Source organism: Musa acuminata, chromosome BXJ3-6, assembly GCF_036884655.1.
Source record: "Musa acuminata AAA Group cultivar baxijiao chromosome BXJ3-6, Cavendish_Baxijiao_AAA, whole genome shotgun sequence".
NCBI lineage: Eukaryota > Viridiplantae > Streptophyta > Magnoliopsida > Zingiberales > Musaceae > Musa > Musa acuminata.
Genome location: NC_088354.1, coordinates 12,929,367 through 12,950,624, shown reverse-complemented (window position 1 = coordinate 12,950,624; position 21,258 = coordinate 12,929,367). Strand labels below are relative to the sequence as shown.

Here is a 21,258-nt window from a genome sequence, read left to right as displayed (position 1 = left end):
CAATTTTAGATTTGACTAGGGTAATAATGATAATAAGATTTGAGTTGACATCAGTTGCTCCAGATGATGCCTCTGTTAACCTGACAGCACCTGATCAATACGGATCAGAACGTCGATCGAGACACATTAACATCCTGCTTAGTCTCGGTCCTTCACGCCATGTCAATGTCGGTATTAGACGTTACCAGGAGTACGATCCTGCTCCCTACAAGCAGACACATCAGGCAACGGTAATCTTCACTATAAAAGCCCACACGCTCCGAGGAAAAAGGGGGGAGGGAGAGGACAACAAAAAAACCCCTACGACTATTCACTAACTTGATCGTCGAAGGGGTCGGACCGAGCTCTCCCGACCCAACCTGTGTGCAGGTGCGAAGACGGAGGCCTCCTACTAAACGCCCTAGCGAGGAGCCCCCACCCGGAGGAAACGGTGACCCCTTCGCGATCGGACCACCGCAGTCGTTTTTCTACAATCTCAAAGGTTGTCCCAGAAAGATCTCCCATCATTTGAACCCGAACCAAGCCGCGTCAGCCCCGAGGTCACGTCGTTGTTTACACTAACAAGATTCGGTTAAAATGTGTATACGATTAATAATATAAATGAGTCGGATAAATCATGAAAAAAAACCCGACCCGTTATTGTCATCCTTTCTCGCATCAAACGGCGAGTTGGATGGGATTCCGTTGTCGGCCCTCTTTCATGTGAGTCAACTCCTTTGCCCAAAATTGAAGTCAACATGTTTTTTTTTTTTATCTTTGAATGGATTTTTTTACGTTATAGCGTTTTCAGTAATATAAAAAATATATATTATAAAAATTACAAAAGAAAATTATATTTATAATATATTTATATTACGTTATAGTAATTTATTAGTATTACTGAAAAAAAGAAAAAAAATGTCATAATATCGCCTTGAAAATTCGTTTTTTTATTAATCTTATTTAATGGAATTCCACTAAATGAGAATAGACTAAAATGCCACTGTTTGCTCTTATCATCGAACGCGTACGCACATCACTGCCTATAAATCGTCCCCGCACTCGCCGTTACTCTTCTGCGTCTTTTGCTTTATATGATCTCTCCAAGAGCATCGCACTCCGGAGGAGGAAGAGGAGGCGGCTATGGGGAAAGGATTCGACGGCGCGAGGGCGGCGGAGGTGGTGGCGGAGCTGAGGGAGACCTTCCGGTCCGGGAGGACAAGGAGCTTGCGTTGGAGGGCAGCGCAGCTGAAGGCCCTCGCCAGGATGATCGATGAGAACGAGGCGGACATCGCCGCGGCGCTCTACCATGACCTCGCCAAGCCTCCTACGGAGTCTTTCCTTCACGAGGTCCTTGACGCTCCATCCCTTAAATTCTTTTGGCCCTCGGTTTGGTCTCGTACTTGCCGTGAGAGGTTAGGTAGCTGCAATCTTTCGTTTCTCGAAGAGCGTTTGGAGCTTGAGTGCTGGGGACTGATTGTTCGTTCCTATAGCTGAAGCTTGATGAGAACCCATTGGTACTTAACCAATTCGTACCGCGAGAACCTCTGCGCTGCTTTGCTTGCGGTGGAACACCTGGTTGGATGTTTCGCATTGACCACAGAGTCAAAGAGGAACAGCACTCGAAAGTTGGATTTCTATTCGATGATAGAAATCCGTCCCCTTTGTTATTGAATTTTGTATGACATTTTTATTGAGGTTGAAGATTAATTGAACTGATATAGTTATGTCATGATGTAAAAGGTCATTCTTTAGATGGAGTGTTTTTCCTTGATTTATTCTTGCTGGCACAATTATCTGTAGATAATTATTTTCTTTCCTTGAAGAGCTATCAACTCATATCACCAGAATAATTTTTCATTTAGGGGATTGCCACATAATCCTGTTTTCTTCCCATTTCTTTCAATTCACAGTCTTACATGCTCGATCATCATCCAGTTATCAATGTAGATAGTTAGAATTGCTTCCTCGTATGGTCTTCTTGGCTCTATAGCCATGGAGACAAGTAGGCTATTGTCCCAAAGGTGAATGTTTATGTACTCTCAAAGGTGAGCATCTGTGGTCAACAATTTTATTAATCTACTCTCTTCTTTTTGCTTCTTTACTTAGTTCGGATGAATATTTTCAGTGTCCTTCTTTTAATATCTCTTCCCATCTATCTTTCCTTTTTCCTTCTTAGCTGAACCAAATAAGGTTGTTTACATATATGACCTTTAGTTTATGTTGCAGATTTCACTGGCAAAGGAAGCATGCCTGTTTGCTCTAAAGAAATTGAAACGCTGGATGAAACCGCGGAAGGTATTAAGACCACAAACTCCATGCACATATATGAAAACATCTGTAATAAGGAACCCTTCAAAATTAACAGCTAATGTCAGTATCTGCACCAACCATGCAGGTTCCTACTTCTATTACAACTTTTCCATCATCTGCAAAAATTGTGCCGGAGCCCTTTGGTGTTGTACTTGTCATTTCGGCATGGAACTTTCCATTTTGTAAGTCGAGAATCCATTTAGTGACTATGATCATTTTGAAGCTAGATGTTCTTTAATGAACATGGGAAGTAGTTGTAGGAGTAGAAATCTGTTTGTTACTGTGATTACTTGAAGATACAAAAGTAATTTTAAGACACTATTATCTAGATGCAGATGACCTGTTAAATGCATTACTAGTACAATGAAAGCAACCTGATACAAGTGGAGAACCATCATGCTGAAATTTTAAATCAGTAACTTCATATTTTTGTGGAGTAATATCAAATCTTCATGCATAATCTTTTATGTGTATAGTGTTAAAATGGCCTTGACACCCAGAATTTGTTGTCATCATTTAATGCATTACCAGTCTGAATTCTATTTAATGCGAGCTGCATCACATAATTCTGCTGTAAACTCTTGTGGAAGGATATATATGGTTCTTTCTAATGGGTCCTCTCTATTCCCTGGGAGAGGGAAATTAAAAAAATATAAAAATGAATGGTTTGAAATGATAAATAAGGGCATAATAGGTTTTGACTAATCTACTGGCAGATGCTCATCACATAAATTACTACAAGCTCTGATGATATATTTACTTTGCAGCCACATCATAATTATTTTTTTGTCCTGTGTGAGTGAAGGAGATGACCTGGAGGTGGTATCTACCTGAATCACCTGCTCGTTGCTTGGTATATATCATTGATACAATCTGAAGGGCTCGATCTCATGGCTTTGTTCTCTATGCTGCATTTTAACGATGGGAAGATATTAAAGAAAATGGCTTACATTCTTGCTATTGCATCTATGACATGTTTTCTTCGCGATAGTAGTGACTCTTTTTTTTTGCTTCCTTTGCCAGTGTTATCCATTGATCCAGTAATTGGAGCCATTGCAGCTGGGAATACTGTTGTTCTGAAGCCATCAGAAGTTGCAACAGTCACATCATCATTTCTTGCAAAAAATCTACCACAGTATGTAGATAACTCTTGTATAAGGGTAGTTGAGGGATCTATTCCTGAAGCATCGGCACTTCTGGAGCAAAAGTGGGATAAGATATTCTATACAGGTTTGACTTACTATCCATGCCTCACACCAAAGATGATCACACACAAACGTGCATCGTAGTCTCATTCCTACTCAACATCTTGCTTAGTTTTGCTCCTACATGCATATTTCCTGGTGTTTGCTCTTTGTACGTGCAAAAGGTATTGTAAAAGTATTGTCGGAATCTACAGGCAGTGCAAGAGTAGGCCGTATCGTGATGGCTGCAGCAGTAAAGCATCTGACACCACTAGTCCTGGAACTTGGAGGAAAATGTCCTGTTCTTGTTGATTCAAATGTTGATATAAAAGTAATCAATTTGCAAATGCAGAGGAATATTGGATTCTCTTTGTTGGAAGTGATTATACTTTAATTATGAAGCTAATATAGAATTTTCTTTTAAGGTTGTGGCAAAGAGAATTGTTGTAGGCAAGTGGGGGTGTAATAGTGGACAGGCTTGTATCGCTCCAGACTACATCATTACAACAAAAGCATTTGCTCCAAAATTGGTAGGCTTCTTGAAGTGAAATTTGAGAAGGGCTTACTCTTGCTTCTTGTAGTGTTTTTGATGATAACATTTGCAGGTGGATGCTCTAAAAATAACTTTGGAGAAATTTTACGGGAAGAATCCATTGGGATCAACAGATCTATCTCGTATCGTGAACTCCAGTCATTTCACACGCTTGAAAAATCTTTTGGATGAAGAAAAGGTTTCTGGCACAATTGTCCATGGAGGCCAAGAAGATGAAAAGCATTTGTAAGCATCTAGGAAATATTTTTTTGTAACATTTTTTTTTCTTGTAACATCATCTTAATGTGATTGCAGAAAAATAGCTCCTACGCTCTTATTAGACGTTCCCAGTGATGCATCCATAATGAAGGAGGAAATATTTGGTCCCTTACTACCAATTATAACGGTAAGAAATCATTCTGGATGATTATTTGGAATGTTAACTTCTCAATTGTCTACGATAAGATCAAGATACTTATATTCTTTAACAGACTATTATTACACACACATACTTTACAATATATTAACTTCTTGACTTGCCTAAGATAAGATCATGAGTATTTTTTTTAACAAGGTATTATCATGTGCACATACATATTCGTTATAACATACACTTTCATTACATGCATATGCTTTTTGAATAGACAATATTATCAAATGCAATGCACATACTTTCTAATTCTTTTGAATTCTTCTTTTGATTTACAAAGGTTGATGATTTGGAACACAGCTTTGATGTTATAAACTCAAAACCGAAGCCTCTTGCAGCTTATCTGTTCACCAAGGACCACAAATTAGAAAAAAAGTTCGTGAAGACTGTATCAGCTGGAGGAATGCTCATCAATGATGCGATCTTACAAGTAACTTCTCTAAGAGTACCTTTTGCAGTTCAAGTTTTGTGCAAGTATTTGTGTGTGAAAACCTAATTCTCAGTACTCAGGTTCCAATAAGTTGCATTCTTTATTTGACCTTACCTAAGTTACATAGGTGTAATATTAGATGTGAAGTTAATTACAGTAACATATTATTAAAAAATTGTCATTAATAATGTAATAATTGTCACAACCAGACAGATTAGTATTAATACTTTTTTTTACTTAAGGTTTATATTTATAAAATGTAATTTAGATTTTGTCTATAATATTATAAAATAATCATATATAAATATAGTAAACAAAGTTTAATGTGTATAACATGAGATAGATATATCTTAGCTGAATTTATATGTATAAATTATTGAAAGAATATTGTTTAGCAACATATTTAATGAAAAAATTATAATATTCATTAATGATTAGTGTTGCACTATAATCAAATTAAATAGTAAAATAATAGGAAAACAAACTAGCAAAATATTAATGATTAATGGATTTAAGGTATTGGTTTACGGTAGAGTAATTTAAAGTAACTTATCCAAACTACCTTGATTTGACTAAAAACCATATTGATACAGCATTTATAATTATAAAACATTTTTCCACATCCAAAAATTGACTTTGGAGCAAGTCAATTTTAGATATTTCAGTACACCATATGGAAAGTCAGAAATGGAAGTAGATCACTTCTGAAGTCACTCTATCGTAGATTCTCACTTTCATCAAATCAATTCAAACCTAAATGAATGCACATTTGCGCATTTGTATCTTTAAATCTTCATTGCAAAATTGAAGCTTTCAAAAGAAATGGTACCTTCATTAGAAAAGTGAAAAATTGAAGTGACAATGTCTTTAACTTCCTGCAGTTTACAAATCCTCATTTGCCATTTGGTGGAGTTGGAGAGAGTGGAATGGGGTCCTACCATGGAAGATTCTCATTTGATGCATTTAGTCACAAAAAAGCTGTACTAAGCCGAGGTTTCTACGGGGAAATTCCTATGAGGTACCCTCCATATACACCACTGAAGCAGAAGGTTTTGAGGGGACTGATCGCCGGTAACATCCTGCCGCTGCTTCATGCTCTTGTTGTGTGGCCTGGGCATCAAAAAGTTTAATTGTCTACATTATGCAATATATCTATGAACTAACTATATATGTCTTTATTAGATTTGATGTAATATATTGTACTTGTGTTCTTATGTAATTTAACTTTCTAAGAACATCAAGCTGACTGAAATTTGTGTGTCCTGATCTTAGCTATACAATATCTTCTATGTTCTGGATTAATGTTGGTGTCCTGATTTACTTGTTGGATAAACTAATGGCTTTATAGAAGCCATGAGATGATGTTTGGTCTCTATATCTCTCCATATGCCTTCAAATCAAGCTTTTCTTTCTTTCTGCTTCATGGCATCATATATCTCTCTTTAAAATCGAAACAGGACCATTTGATCTCTGTTAGAATATTATTATTCACTATGTTGGAGAAGCTTCTTCTTAGTTGATTTGTTGTATATTTAAGCCTTCGGTATCCATAGTTTCCATAGCATTTTTATGGGCAGAATTACTCTCTACATTGGCTCTACTTATTCTTCCAAAACCATAAGAATGGCGTATAGTGAAATCTTCAATAGCTACTGTAAATTAATTATTACTTGAAACTATAATTTAAATTAAAATTCTTTATTATGATGCAAAAACAAAGAACATTTTAGGTGGGTTTTTTTTTTCATTTTATGTATTTTATAACTAAAACAAGCTAATAAATCCACCCCACCATATTTCTAAATAATAACTCCGGTTGGGTCGAGTTGGACTGAACCGGGTTCAACTAGGTCGGTTTCTGGGCCGATGACTCTTGCCCTCTATAAAAGGAGTCTTCTCCTCTTCCCTCGCATTGCATAGCGCAACTCGAGAGAAGACGGCGACGACGACGACGGAATGGTGTGGCGAGCCAAAGCAGGAAGAATGAGCGAGGGGCTGATGCTGGAGAGGAGGTAATCGCCTCTCCCGTTGCTCTTCGTTTGCCCTATCCAAGCGTTCATGAATCGTTAGCACATGTTGTCGATCAAATGATTTGGGTGTTGAGTTCCAAGCTTTGGTTTACCTTCGATCCTTCTCCTCGAGGAACTACTATTTTTTATCTTCGAATTTATAGAATGCATCTTTCTTTGATTTCTTGATGGCCGATGCGTGATTTGTCTGGTTTTTAAGTGGGTTTGTACTTTGAGGTGCATATTTAAGTGGGTTTGTACTTTGAGGCGCATCTTTCTTTGATTTCTGTGATGCGGAAAGCACCACAGGCCCGGTCTTCGTCCGAGTCGTGCCAGGTCGGTCCCCGACTTACGATTCGTCGGTTCATATGTCTGAGCCCGAGCATAGTCCCTCGGCCCACTGGCTTGGTCTTCGTCCGAGTCGCGCCAGATCGGTCCCCAACTCGTGACTCGTCAGTCCATATGCCTGAGCCCGAGCACAATTCCTCGGTCCACAGGCCCAGTTTCCATCCGAGTCGCGCTAGATTGATCCCCGACTTACGACTCGTCAGTACCATCCTGCCTGAGTTCGAGCACAGTCTCTCGGCCCACAGGCCCAGTTTCCATCCGAGTCATGCTAAATCGGTCTCCGACTTGTGACTCGTCAGTACCATCCTGCTTGAGCCCGAGCACAGTCCCTCGGCCCACAGGCCTAGTCTTCATCCGAGTCGTGCTAGATGGATCCCCGACTTGCGACTCGCTAGTACCATCCTACCTAGGCCCGGCCTCCCGACCGACGACTCCAACTCTCTCTAGCACGGAACCTAGCCCGCCCTGTAGCTCCACAACCAACATGCGTGACACTCCGACAATGGCACGCCCCTCGCCCTCTTGCAAGGACCCCCAAGGTGCGCTTCGGCGGGGGGAAGTGATAAGGTATATTCTGGTCCCAGCCACATCATCACCACATCATCAACCACGTCACCACCGACGCATACCCTTCCCACGCGCCAAGTCGAAATATGTACAAAGGCGTTCCTCGACATGCCCCTCGAGAATCAACTGGCATGCCAAACTTGCGTACGATAGTCGCTTGGCGTCATCATGCGCGCCCCTCGAGGATCAGTTGGCACATCAAGCCTGCGTACAGCCAACCCTCGTGCAGTGGTATAAAAACTCTTGGTTAGCATCTGGCCAGGGGAAAGAGACAAAAAACAAACACCCCCCATCAAGCACTGACTTGATTGTCGGAGGGGCCAACGTCAGTAACCAACTGACGAGGGTCTTCTGTGCAGGAAAGCGGAGGTCACCAGGCTACCATCGTCATCCCGACCGAGAGACGCTAGCGCATGACTGCCAGCGCCCAGACCTGAGGACGTGACCGACTTCGACAACCAGCTCATCGGCCGAAGACTCTCGACATCGGCCCGTGAACCAGGCCGTGCTGACTCACTAGCTACGACACATCTATTCACCAACATTTAGGTTGTCTGGCTAACACTTGTTCGTCCAAGAAGGATTCCAAGATCATGATTCTTTGCAACGATTTATGAAGATTAGGGTGGTGATGAGGGTGAGATGTGCTCCTACCCCATTGTTTCTTTGCTTTTGTTTATTACAGCGCTTTGGTATCCAAACTTTGGATGCTTTGATGTGGCCCATAACACACACGTGGCAAGCAACCGCTTGCCACATATGAATGACATCATCACAGTACAACCACCCCGGAAAGCTCGGGGCGATGTTGCGTGGTGCTGATCCGTGCAGGTCGGTCGACGCTCGTACAGAAGCTTAAGTCGGTTGCCCGAGGAGTCAACACAGTAAATTGACCCCTATGACTAACTCATCATCGCAAGTATAAAAGCTAACCCTCCCTAATCAGGAAGGGGGACATTTCAAACTCTAACTCTCTCATGCATACTGTTAACTTGAGCTTCGGATGGGTTGAGTCGGGAAATCTCTCTCCCGACCTCGACCTGTGTGCAGGAGCCCGACGACAAAGAAATAGGTCATTCGTCAAGAGAGAAGATCGTGCTCGGAGGACGAGGCTCAAACCCGACTCGACCCAACGCTCGCCCTCACCACTCGAGCATCCACGTGGATGACCTTTTACATCGGGGATTGGATCGAGCTGTGCTGACACCTCGACCACGACGTAAAGGTTCACCAACAAATAACGAGATCGTGATTTTTTTTATAACAATTTCAGATTAGTACGGTCATAGAGTTTGGGATGGTCCCAGTTGCTTTTTGGTTCTTTTCTTGAGTACCAATTTCTTGAATTACTTTGGTACCGAAAAGCCTGATGGCATTAGGGCGCTTGGATGCCCGCATGTTATGTCACTGACACCACCTTTGAAAGTCTGATCTCACGAGACTTATTGGGCCTTTCTTCGGATCGTTCTCTTGAGACAAGATCTATATTACCTTTCATCTATTGTTCCTTGTATTTTATTTTCCGGCCTTGTTTTCTTCCTTCCAGTGTAGATTGTTCACTGCATGGATGATTCAAATCTCTTATTCCAAATCTCGAAGTGCTTGTTCTCTGCATGGATGATTCAAGGCCCAGTAGGCCCTATATTTCTTTCTGGACGATCTGCCTGCATGCATAATATTCGATGTGACGACGGTTTGAAATAGACCCCATCCGCAAGTATTTAATACAACATTCTATCAGCAAAATTAGTTTTTATTTATTTATTTATGACGAGGATAATAATTATGATAAGATTCGGCTTACGTCAGATGACGCCTCACGCAATAACACCTGGTAAATGCAGATCGGAACGCCGACCGAGGCGCATTAACATCCTGCCAAAACTCAATTCTTCACGCCACGCCAACACAAAGTCAGACGCTACCAGCCTGCCCCCTGCAAGCGAGCAGCTCAGGAAGAATTATGCTTCCCTATAAATACCCTCTCGTTCATTAGAAAGGGAGAAGAGGGACAGACACACAAAAACACTTCTTTATCTGAAACCCCCTCCACATCTGCTAACTTGATCGTCGGAGGGGTCGGGCCAAGCGCCTCGGCCCGACCTTTGTGCAGGTGCGCAGCCGAATGTCCCCTCCGGACGCACAGGCGAGGAGTTCCTGCCCGGAGGAGACAGCTACACCGTCCCTCAGACACCGCACCCGACCGCCTCAACGGGCTCGAGGAACGCCCCAGGGAGATCCCCGTCGTCCGGACCCGAACCGAGCCGCGTCGGCCCCGAGGCCACGGCTTAAAGTTGTTTCCCACAACAGATTGGCGCTAGAAGGAGGGCCGGGATGTCGGGTGACTGCCCGCCTGCGTCGTGCTCCTCGGCTCCTCGGCCCCATGCTTCCCGAGACACACCTGTGCGGCCAGCCCGCCTGCGTCGTGCTCCTCGGCTCCTCGGCCCCATGCTCCCCGAGACACACCTGCGCGACCAGCCCGCCTGCGTTGGTGCTCCTCGGCCCCATTCTTCCCGAGACACACCTGCGCGGCCAGCCCGCCTGCGTCGTGCTCCTCGGCTCCTCGACCCCATGCTTCCCGAGACACACCTACGCGGCCAGCCTGCCTGCGTCGTGCTCCTCGGCCCCATGCTCCCCGAGACACACCTACGCGGCCAGTCCGCCTACGTCGTGCTCCTCGGCTCCTCGGCCCCATGCTCCCCGAGACACACCTGCGCGGCCAGCCCGCCTGTGTCGTGCTCCTCGGCCCCATGCTCCCTGAGACACACCTGCGCGGCCAGCCCGCCTGCGTCGTGCTCCTCGACCCCATGCTTCCCGAGACACACCTGCGCGGCTAGCCCGCCTGCGTCGTCCTCCTCAGCCCCATGCTCCCTGAGACCACACCTACGCGGCTAGTCCGCCTGCTTCGTCCTCCTCGGCTCCATGCTCCCCGAGGTCACACCATGCGTCGGCCTGCCCTACTAAGTGTGCTCGTCGGCCGCACGCTACCTGGGTCACCGTTGCACATCCAACCCTTCTTATTTGCTAAACTCCACGATTCTCACACTTACGGCAAGGCGCCCGGCTGGGACAGTTTCTCAAAGTCGAAGCCATGCCTCGGACCCCCCCCTTTTACAGCATGACTTCCTTCGGGGGGGGGGGGGGAATATGATGAGGATAATAATTATGATAAGACTTGGCTGACGTCAGATGACGCCTCACGCAACAGCACCTGGTCAATGCAGACCGGAACGCCGACCGAGGCGTATTAACATCCTGTCAAAGCTCAATTCTTCACGCCACGCCAACACAAAGTCAGACGCTACCAGCCTGCCCCCTGCAAGCGAGCAACTCAGGAAGCAGTATGCTTCCCTATAAATACCCTCTCGTTCATTAGAAAGGGAGGAGAGGGACAGACACACAAAAACACTTCTTCATCTGAAACCCCCTCCACATCTGCTAACTTGATCGTCGGAGGGGTCGGGCCGAGCGCCTCAGCCCGACCTTTGTGTAGGTGTGCAGCCGAAGGTCCCCTCCGGACGCGCAGGCGAGGAGTTCCTGCCCGGAGGAGACGGCTACACCGTCCCTTGGACACCGCACCCGACCGTTTCAGCGGGCTCGAGGAACGCCCCAGGGAGATCCCCGTCGTCCGAACCCGAACCGAGCCACGTCGCCCCGAGGCCACGGCTCAATTTGTTTCCCACAACAATTTACTACCCATATTAACGTGATTTTTTTACCTTTTTTTCGTATCATTTAAAAGTGGCATTCATTGCAGACTTGCGGTGGCTATTATGTCAATCAATGAGAGACCACATGTTCCTGCTTACCTCACTTCGGACCCACAATAAACTAGAGGCTGCATTTAAATGCGACAAATATGGCACAGACACATGAAAACGACCACTTTATTGTCATCAAGACCGGAGAGGACAGCTCAAACCTTAGTATCTGGATCACCATAGTTTGATATCAGTCTGGTCCATGATACGTCACATTATCAATCAAAATCCTATTCGTTCGTGGACTGAAATGGGTTTATGGCATTCACCCAATCAACTTTCTTACCGCAACTAGAGAGGGAGAGGGAGGGGCGGAGGTGTGTCGGAGAGGGACGCCCGTGGACTTGTGGGCGGCAAGGAAAGACCCGTCGGCTCACCATATTAAATGCTGGGCTATGCAGCCAACCAATCACTATGATGATGATGATGGAGGAGAGCGGCGGTGGTACTTCACCCATCCTAGCCATACCCCTGTTTTGAAGAACACGTTGGTGGGAGGAAGGTCAAATCCCGGCACAAAGAGTGTTATTTTAAGGCGGGAGTGTGAGAGGGAGAGGGCGACGTAGAGACAAGGGAGTGCTGATGGCGGAGGAAGGAAGCGGAGCAGACGCCGCCGCGCCGGATCGCGAGGTCCTCCTCATCTCTGCCGGCGCCAGCCACTCCGTTGCGCTGCTCTGTGAGTTAGAAATCTCGTTTCTCGATCTGGATAAAGGGCCGTTCAGAGACTCTGCCTTTGGATCGATCGAATCGCTTGGCTCCACTGAATGCATGTAGTGAGACGCTTCAATTGGCAAAACCCTCTTCTTGATCACTTCTTTGATAGCAGACTATAATCGTTGGCGTAGATGGCAAAACCCTCTTCTTGATTATCTTCTTTTTTCTCAATACTTGAAACTTATGCATATATTACTAAATATTTTTACTCCATTCACTCCGTTGTACCACTGAAATCCCTGAAAGTTCCATGTTCCCGGCAAATGACTGATAAATCTAGCAAGCTTTCATTGTGCATACCAACAATAGGCATTACGGCTTCGGTTGGATAGCCAGTTTGGACAACAAATCAGTTTGCAGTATTCTGGAGTTCCCATGTCTCAGTAATTTGGATGTAAGAGTGGCGGTAATGCTCTCTTAACTGTTTGCTAGCTTCTTGCAGCTGGCAGTGATATCTGCTCCTGGGGAAGGGGTGAAGATGGGCAGTTGGGCCATGGAGATGCTGAAGACAGACTTCTTCCGACGTTACTATGTGCATTGGACAGCCGAAGCATTGTTTCTGTTACTTGTGGAGCTGACCATACAACAGCTTATTCTGAATCAGACGAGCAAGTGTATAGTTGGGGATGGTATGTTTTCTCCCCATCTGGTTATGCCATTTCACTTCTTCATTTGTTTTGCTGAATGGGGTCTTTTTATGCTTTGTTCCAATGCCAATTATTCAGTCTTGCCATATTCCTCAAACTAACTATAGTCACTTGAGTAAATTGTCTAATGCAATGTTAGCCACGTGCCATCTGCAGAAAATGCATAATATGCCATATGCATGCTATACTGGGTGTAATATTAAATTTTCACCCACATCCAAAGGGTGTGACATTTTGGTTGCATCCGTTGAATTTCTTCAAATTTGAAAGTCTTGAGAGAGCATTTAGATAGTGAAAGAGTGATTCCATTTCTAGCAACAGTTTTGTGAGCGAATATTTATAAAAGCTATTCTTCAACCAAGGATTTTTGTCAAGAAAGATCAATACCTTGGAGAAATTCAAAGCGCATGATTCTAATCATCTAAAGATCCTGCAAGTATTAGCATCGTGCAATCTTAAAGATATGCTATGGTTTAAGTTTGTATGGCTGATGAATTATTTTTCCCCATGCTAATCACCATACTTATTTTAAGACTCTGAACTTGATTCATGTCTTTGTTCCTTCCTTGTTTATTAGATGTGTGCCCGAGCATATTTGTTGTTTTTGCAAACTTATTTATGATATGTATTGGAAAAATCCTATGGTGATTTTGCCAGCAACATTCTTATCCATGGTCCAATGTGTAGTTATAAAAGATTTAGCTCTGAAGTCAAGATGCTATCTAATTCTTAATTGAATTGAAAACATGATTACATTGGTTGTGGAAATTTGTACTAGTGATTTGATCCAATCTATATTTTGATATAAGTTTTGTTGTTTGATGACAAAAAAATGAAATAGCAATGATTTTGGAACCTGATTCCTTGAATAGATAAACCTGGATATTTGCCAGCAGAGAATAAGAGAGAAGCTTTTTTTTTACCATCATGCTGGCGTTAGACCATTCATTGACAATATTAAACAAAGCCAGGGAACATTGGCTTTTGTCATGATATGTTCTTGGAAAATCGCTTTGCAGTCTGATTTCAACTGCTTTTGAGGCAATGCAGATCCATTAACAGTGATTCTTATATGATGACATTATTATCAATGACTTCACAATACAGGGGTGACTTTGGAAGGTTAGGCCATGGAAACTCTAGTGATGTGTTCACTCCGCAGCCAATCAAGGCGCTGCAGCGCTTGAAGATTAAACAAATTGCTTGTGGGGATAGCCATTGCTTGGCTGTGACTATGAATGGGGAAGTGCAAAGGCAAGTCTTAGTTACTAAATTGATCTTGAGGGTCTCGTGGCATTTTGTTTCGTTAAACTAATCATTTCTTCTCTTCTTTGAGCTTTGGCTATTTACAACATGTTGACTGTTGGCATTCTATTTGTTATCCTTTATCTTGTTGGTTTCTTTTAAAATGATTATGCAAAATTTCAAGATTCTTGGAATTATCTCGAAGGACCATGGGGAAGGTAACCAATTATCTTGTCTGTGGCAGTGTGACATAAGAAATTCAAATCAGTCCTCAACAATACTTTTCCTTTGTTAAACTAGGAGCCCCCAACAACATAGTAGTTAACTAATGAATATATTTATTTACATTTTTTTTTACCAGAATGCTAATACATCTATTATGCCTGTACAAAATATATGCAGGCGAGTTAGATTGTCTGGTTAGAAGTTGCATCTAAAATCATGTAATTTATATTAGGATGCAAGTAACCAGCTAAGCATGGAGATGAAACCTAGGAGGTGCTTGAAAATTGACATCTAATTTTCTTGTTAAAATTGTTACCGCCACATCTTTTGAGTACAAGTCTTCAGGTTTATTCCAATTGACTAGATACAGGGTAACTGATCGCATCATTTATTAAATAAAGTTCACGAAAAGTAAAAGAACTTTTAGGCACAAAAATATACTCTTCTTTTTATCTCTTTCGTATATCAGGTTAGCCCCAAGCATCGATTAAAACATTAATTTTACACATGCTAAAAATACTCAACTTATACTTTTTATCTTTCGAGAAAGAAAAGAAAAGACTCGATTAAGGCTACATTAACTGATTCTGAAAATAATTGTTCTCTTGAAGTGAAACTGAAATAAATATCAAGATTATTAGACAAAAATTTAGTAGATTGCATACATGAAAATTTATGTTCCTTTAAAAGTTTTCACAATTAATAGGTCATACTTTCATTGCTTGCAAAAAAAGTGAGACATAAGTATTTATGGTTTCTAACACCTTTCTTCAAATATGAGATAGATAAAGCCAAAAGTTTAAAGTCCAACCCATTTTTACTACATGATCAACAAAATTCATGTTGAATCAAACAATTTACAGAGGTATCAAGGAATGATCACACCAAGGTCTTCAATTTTGAATAATATCGCTTGTACCGGGCGGTACATACCAGTTCATCAGCAGACCGGCACACGGACCGCCCACTACCGATACCAGGCGATATTTTATATATATATAAGTGTGATGTCGCCTCTATATATATATATATATATATATATATATATATATATAGGTGACGTCGCCTCACACCATTTTTTTTACTTTTATATATAAACATATATATATATATATATATATATATATATAAAGTAAAAAAAAAATGGCAACGTTGCCTCGCGTAGGGCGAAGAGAGGCGACGTCGAATTTTTTTTACTATATATATATATATATATATCGAGCGGTATACCGAATGGTATACCGCTCGGTATACAGTACTATACCATATCGAGCGAATGTTAAAACTCCAGTACGATATGATATTTTAATCCTTGGATCACACAATACGATATGTCATTGACAAATGGATAACACTCGATTCTTCTAGTGAAGCATAAACACGTCACACTTTTGGTTTTTCTCTAATAATCTATTCATAGAAGTGATTGCAATGGCCAAATTGCATAAGTTATAAGGTCATAGAGATCAACAGTCACATGATCTCATGATACCTATTGGCCAACCGTTAAATTTTACAGTCTTGTGTACTCTCCTAACAAAGTCATATTTTCATAAATGAGTTACTAATCAAGCCTAATGACATCCCTATGATCAATCTATTTGAGAATTACCATGCAAACCTTAATTAGCTAAGCCTGAAAACCAGGATTTTAATCGCCCATCCACCAAATTGCTTGATGCCTTGGCAACCTCTCTCTTTTTGATAATTTATTTTTCTTTTTTTCTTTATATGAATAATAAACTGTTTTTGTTTCAGTTGGGGACGTAATCAAAATGGACAACTAGGTCTTGGCACAACAGATGACTCTCTTGTACCACAAAAGATTCAAGCTTTTCAGGTACATTAAGATATATGTGCTTCTTATTTTAAGATGTAAATATGTTTACATGCTCGAATCTTAGCTGCAAAAATTGCCTCACTTTTCTCTCCTGGGACAAGTCAGTCCATGAAGCTTTAATATGTTCTTTGAAACTTAAGTTGTTAGAGTGGCAGAAAATGTTCTATACACTTTTTAAGATTATTGTTAACAACTTCATTATAACTTTATCAAGCCACTTCCTTGAAACACAATTTTATGTATTTTCTGTGAATAAAACTGAAGATTTCTGGGTTATGCGAGTGATTATGTATTTCCTCTTTCACTAAAAAATGTATTTTCATTGCATGATAGCTTTTCAAGAATAATGTTTTAGTTGTTCTCGATTGAGCTGCTGTTTCGAATACATCTATCTAGATACCCTGGGAACTACTTGCTTGCTGCATGGAGATAAACTGAGTTGGAAATAAGGTTGTCTTCTTGAAAGGCTAGTTCATGGAAAATTCTCTTGTTATCTAGATCTTTTGTGATCGAGTAAAACTTAAGGGAGGGTTGATGTCTATTCTCAAATTCTTTATTTTCTTGTAGCATGATAGATAAAGCCTCCAATTATTTTTGTCATGTTGTGCTTCATTCTGGTGCCTTGGAGTTAAATTTAACCACCATCAACATATTTCTATATCACAATGTTATATTATACACACGTTGTATGTCATTGTTAAAATACTTTTCTGGATTGTGGTTTCTTATTCGAAGTTCTTGGAGGTGATGATGTTCCTTTATGGATATTCTGTTCTCAAGTGACTTTATTTGGGTACTTGTCAGGGAATTTGTGTCAAAATGATTGCTGCGGGTGCTGAACATACTGCAGCAGTTACAGAAGATGGTGACCTCTATGGATGGGGCTGGGGTCGTTATGGTAATTTGGGCTTGGGTGACCGTAATGATCGCCTTACTCCAGAAAAGGTTACTTCCATCAAGGTACAACTTTTGCTCTTTTGTAGTTCATCAAGGTACAAGTTTAATGGTTGATTGAATTACTCTGCAATCTAATGCAAAAATTTCTTTCCCTAAGTGTCTTTGACTTGCATGCACTAAGTGTTTGACTTCACAAATGAGAACTTGCCACCTAGGACTTCGCCATTCTGGAATCTGATAGGCTTGAAAGCAATATAATATGTTGTCATGGACTGAAATTTCTGCTATCGTGAATGATTGATGTTGTTTCAAGGACTAGGAGCAACATTGAAAATTTGGAGTATAGTGGTTGTTTCTATGACTTAGACACTCATCACCCTCCATAAATGTATTATGAAAACACCCAAAATCAAGTATTTAAATTTCAGTTTGATACTGGATTTAGTAACTGGATAGACTGGTACACTGGTATACTATCAATATGCAAGTGATGACCTTTCCTTGGTCAGATTGGTATTTTATCAACTGATATGATTGAAATTAAATTTATTTGCTGAAAATAATAATTCAAGAGAAGAGGTTGCAGAGCATGCATGATTCATTCAGACAGTTAAATGTCATTTAGAGTTCTTGTTTGTATGCCAAATTCAATCTATTGGTGGTCATTGCTAATCCTACTAATATTAATCAACTTTGAACTTTTTCTTAATTGGGATTAAAAACTGATAGTAGTTAGGCTTATTGTTAGTAACTAAAATCCTTATACAAGTCTTTAGAGTTTCTGTGAATGATCTCAGAATTCGAGAAATTTAATTGGTTTTGACAATCTTCAGGTCTTAGAAAGAAGCCTTTCCTGGAGAGTGGCTTTGTAGTGAGAGAAGAGTTTGGCATTCTAATTTAGGATACATATGCTGGTCATGTCCTCTACAAGTCGATGTTCTGAGTGACCTGATAACGTAGTGTCCCATGGATGCAAGCAGAAACTCTTATAATAGTCAATCATCACTTTGGATAAGTAGCCAGCCATTGTTGCTGTCAAGTAGCTGACAGCGAGGAATTTGGAATTGTTCAGTGGAGATTTTTAGTAAATTCTGATTTTTTCTTATAATCTTTCAGCATTCTTTATTTCCTTCTTTAGTTCTCTTTTTGTTGTCTTGAGATATGCCAGGCCCTCCCTCTCTATGTAGCAAGCATTTCTGAAATTTGTATGCTTCTCTTAAAGCACCTTCTGTGGCTACCTATCCTATTCCCAAATGCCTATCTCATATAATGTCATCTAGTTCTCTTTGGATCATGCAGAATAAGCAGATATTTTAACACAATTCACCATAATCAATTTAAATTTGTGAACTGCATAATTTTTAGAAGAACTAATTTAAATTTTGTTCTTAAGCAGAACATAATTTTGTCTTTAATAAATAATAGCTTATTTCTTCTGTGGTACTCTTTACTTTCTATTTGCACTTTCATTTGCCCCTCTCATGTTTAAACAAACAAAAGGATATTGACTTAAATGACTTTGTGTAGGGGGAAAACATGGTTCTTGTTGCATGTGGATGGCGTCACACTATCGCTGTCTCCTCCTCTGGGAATCTGTACACCTACGGGTGGAGCAAATATGGTCAACTAGGACATGGAGATTTTGAGGATCACCTCAGTCCACATTTGTTGGAAGCACTTAAAGATAGCTGTATATCTCAGGTTCTTAATTCTTTCCTAACAGCATACAATTCTCTTTGATCATATGTTCTGTTAATTAGTTGACAACTTGGTAACTCCTTTTCTGTCACAAAATACAGCATGTTAACACTGTGTTTTACTGCACAGAAATCTCAATCCATTTAGCATTCTACCTTCTACTTCTGCAGTTTTTATTTGTTTTTTAAGAATCAAAGATAATCAAACTTACTTACACTTACTAATTTGGATGTATTTTTGTTTTGTTTCAGATTTCAGGTGGTTGGAGACATACTATGGCACTCACGTCTGATGGAAGACTATATGGTTGGGGATGGAATAAGGTTCATAAATTCATTAGTCCACCTATATGTCTGACTATCTGCTGCTTCATATGTCATCCATTATTTTTTAGCTTTTATTAGTCAACTGCTCTAATTAGAACCGAAGTGTTGGAACCCCTCTCTCTCATAGTAGAGAAGTTTCCGTGACATTCCATTTTGGTACTTCCATGTAAGTACCACAGTAGCATAACCGTGAGTTATCTTCCATGCCATCTCTGAAAATTTGAGAATATAATATCCTGTTTATAGCTGCAATTTCCTGTGCCACTTTTTCCAGAATTTTGCACTGCAAAATCAATAGATTGGTTGCACGCACTAGCAAGCCACATTTAAATGCTGATATATCAGGTAGTGTGAAAAATGTTGCAAAGATATAAAATTCTCAAGCACAGGATAAAAGTGAAAAGTCAAAATTGAAAGACATAAACATCAATAGCACTATTACTGAATGCTGCCAAGACTTAAAATAGCTTATACTCTTCATCAATGTAGGTGCAGCATCATTGCCATTTGCCACACTGCATGTATTAAATTGATACCAAACTTTTCGCATTTATCTTATTGTGACTGTATGTTCAAACCTTGAATTCATGCACTAGGAAGAATGGCATAAAACCAATCAGAAATTCAGGAGTTTAATGCTTGACTTTGTTTCTTGGTTCCTAGAATGAGACACGAAGTACTGTGAGATTAACCCTTGTAGAAAATTTGTATCTACACGATGAGTACCATAGTTAGCTGTTCTTGTAACTTAGACTAATCTTTAATTATATTCTGACTGGCATGATGCGTGCATTTAGAAATTGCTCTTTTTGTTTGTTTTCGGCTGTTGTACTTACAAAATGGTTCTTATGTAGTTTGGACAACTTGGTGTTGGTGATAATGATGATCACTGCTCTCCTGTACAAGTTAAACTTCCAGAGGAACAGGTACATCACTATCTTATAATTTTGACATGCTAAATTTACCTTGACGGTTGATGCATTATTGAAATATGTTTCCACCTTCTTTTGCAACGTTTTAGCAAAATGGTAGCAGAAAAGATGCTGGCTCCTTTTTAATCAGGATAGGAATCATAAGCTGTAATTTCAGCTTGAAGGCAATTATGCAACATGTCATGTAATATTTCTTTTCAATTTATTTGCAGAAAGTGAAGCAAATCTCCTGTGGATGGAGGCACACCCTTGCCCTTACAGAAAGAGGAAATGTTTTCTCGTGGGGCAGAGGCACAAGTGGGCAGCTTGGCCACGGGGATATTCTTGACCGGTAAATGCATTTTTGTGACTCACCAATATTTTGGAACTGTTAATGCTGATCGCTAGTCTTTCCTTAATAATATCCAATCTTTAACAGACCAAAATATTTTACCTTCTGCTGCATTGCCAACCAATGTGCTCGACTAGGATGCTCATTTTCTTTTTATTATTTGCGTACTTATTATTGTACAAAAAAGTTATTTATTCTAAGATAGTGGATCACAATTCATACGAAATCTGGCATTCTGAGTTTGGGTTCTAATTATTCAAGGAATACTCCCAAGATGATAGAGGTAATAAGCAAGGATGGACTAGGTTGCAAGCAGATAGAATCCTCCAAAGTGGCACCTTCATCAGGTTAGATAGACAGATAACTTCATGTAGTGCCACTTCTCGTACATGATGATTGTATGGATGATCCTAGTGCCAGAAGTAAGTTCACGGTGCTTTCTTGTGTTTCACAGGCAAAATCTGGGTTTCACCATCTGAAAGATATGCCATTGTTCCTGATGAGACTGTAAGTTTGGAGGAGCGTATCTTTAAAAGATATGCCATTGTTCAGAAACTCTTATTTGGTTAGTTAAAGATGCTATGATTTCTTTACAGGCTGCAAAGCCTTCAACGAGGGGCAACGGGAACGACACGAGTGTACCCGAGACTGATGTCAAGCGGATGCGAGTCTAGCATAGCTTTTCGGTCTGTGAATTATTATTCCGATACATACCACTCTTCCTTTTTTTTTTTTCCTTGGGATATTATTTGCATGAAACTCTCATTTCAGGAACATGTAAATCGTGTGCCCATACATACATGATTGCATTATTCGGTCTCTCTCTCATATGTTGCCTTTTTTTTTTTGT

The 21,258-nt window shown here is 40.8% G+C and overlaps 2 protein-coding genes across 2 annotated transcripts; both read left to right on the top strand.

The window, feature by feature from the left end:
• Positions 1–1,049: 1,049 nt before the first annotated feature.
• Positions 1,050–6,170, top strand: LOC135640483 (aldehyde dehydrogenase family 3 member H1-like). The gene is made up of 10 exons (XM_065154950.1): positions 1,050–1,329; positions 2,209–2,277; positions 2,378–2,474; positions 3,316–3,522; positions 3,692–3,807; positions 3,902–4,006; positions 4,082–4,254; positions 4,324–4,414; positions 4,719–4,868; positions 5,750–6,170. Exons 1-10 carry the CDS (start codon positions 1,123–1,125, stop codon positions 5,996–5,998), a joined length of 1,464 nt encoding a protein of 487 aa, XP_065011022.1. The 5' UTR covers positions 1,050–1,122; the 3' UTR covers positions 5,999–6,170.
• Positions 6,171–11,864: 5,694 nt separating this feature from the next.
• On the top strand, positions 11,865–21,236 carry LOC135639885 (ultraviolet-B receptor UVR8-like). Its single transcript, XM_065153876.1, has 12 exons — positions 11,865–12,229; positions 12,710–12,896; positions 14,022–14,168; positions 16,143–16,224; positions 17,029–17,184; positions 18,649–18,822; positions 19,071–19,142; positions 20,000–20,071; positions 20,290–20,408; positions 20,670–20,755; positions 20,863–20,915; positions 21,005–21,236. The coding sequence occupies exons 1-12, from the start codon at positions 12,136–12,138 to the stop codon at positions 21,080–21,082; spliced, it is 1,320 nt and encodes a 439-aa protein (XP_065009948.1). The 5' UTR covers positions 11,865–12,135; the 3' UTR covers positions 21,083–21,236.
• Positions 21,237–21,258: the final 22 nt, after the last annotated feature.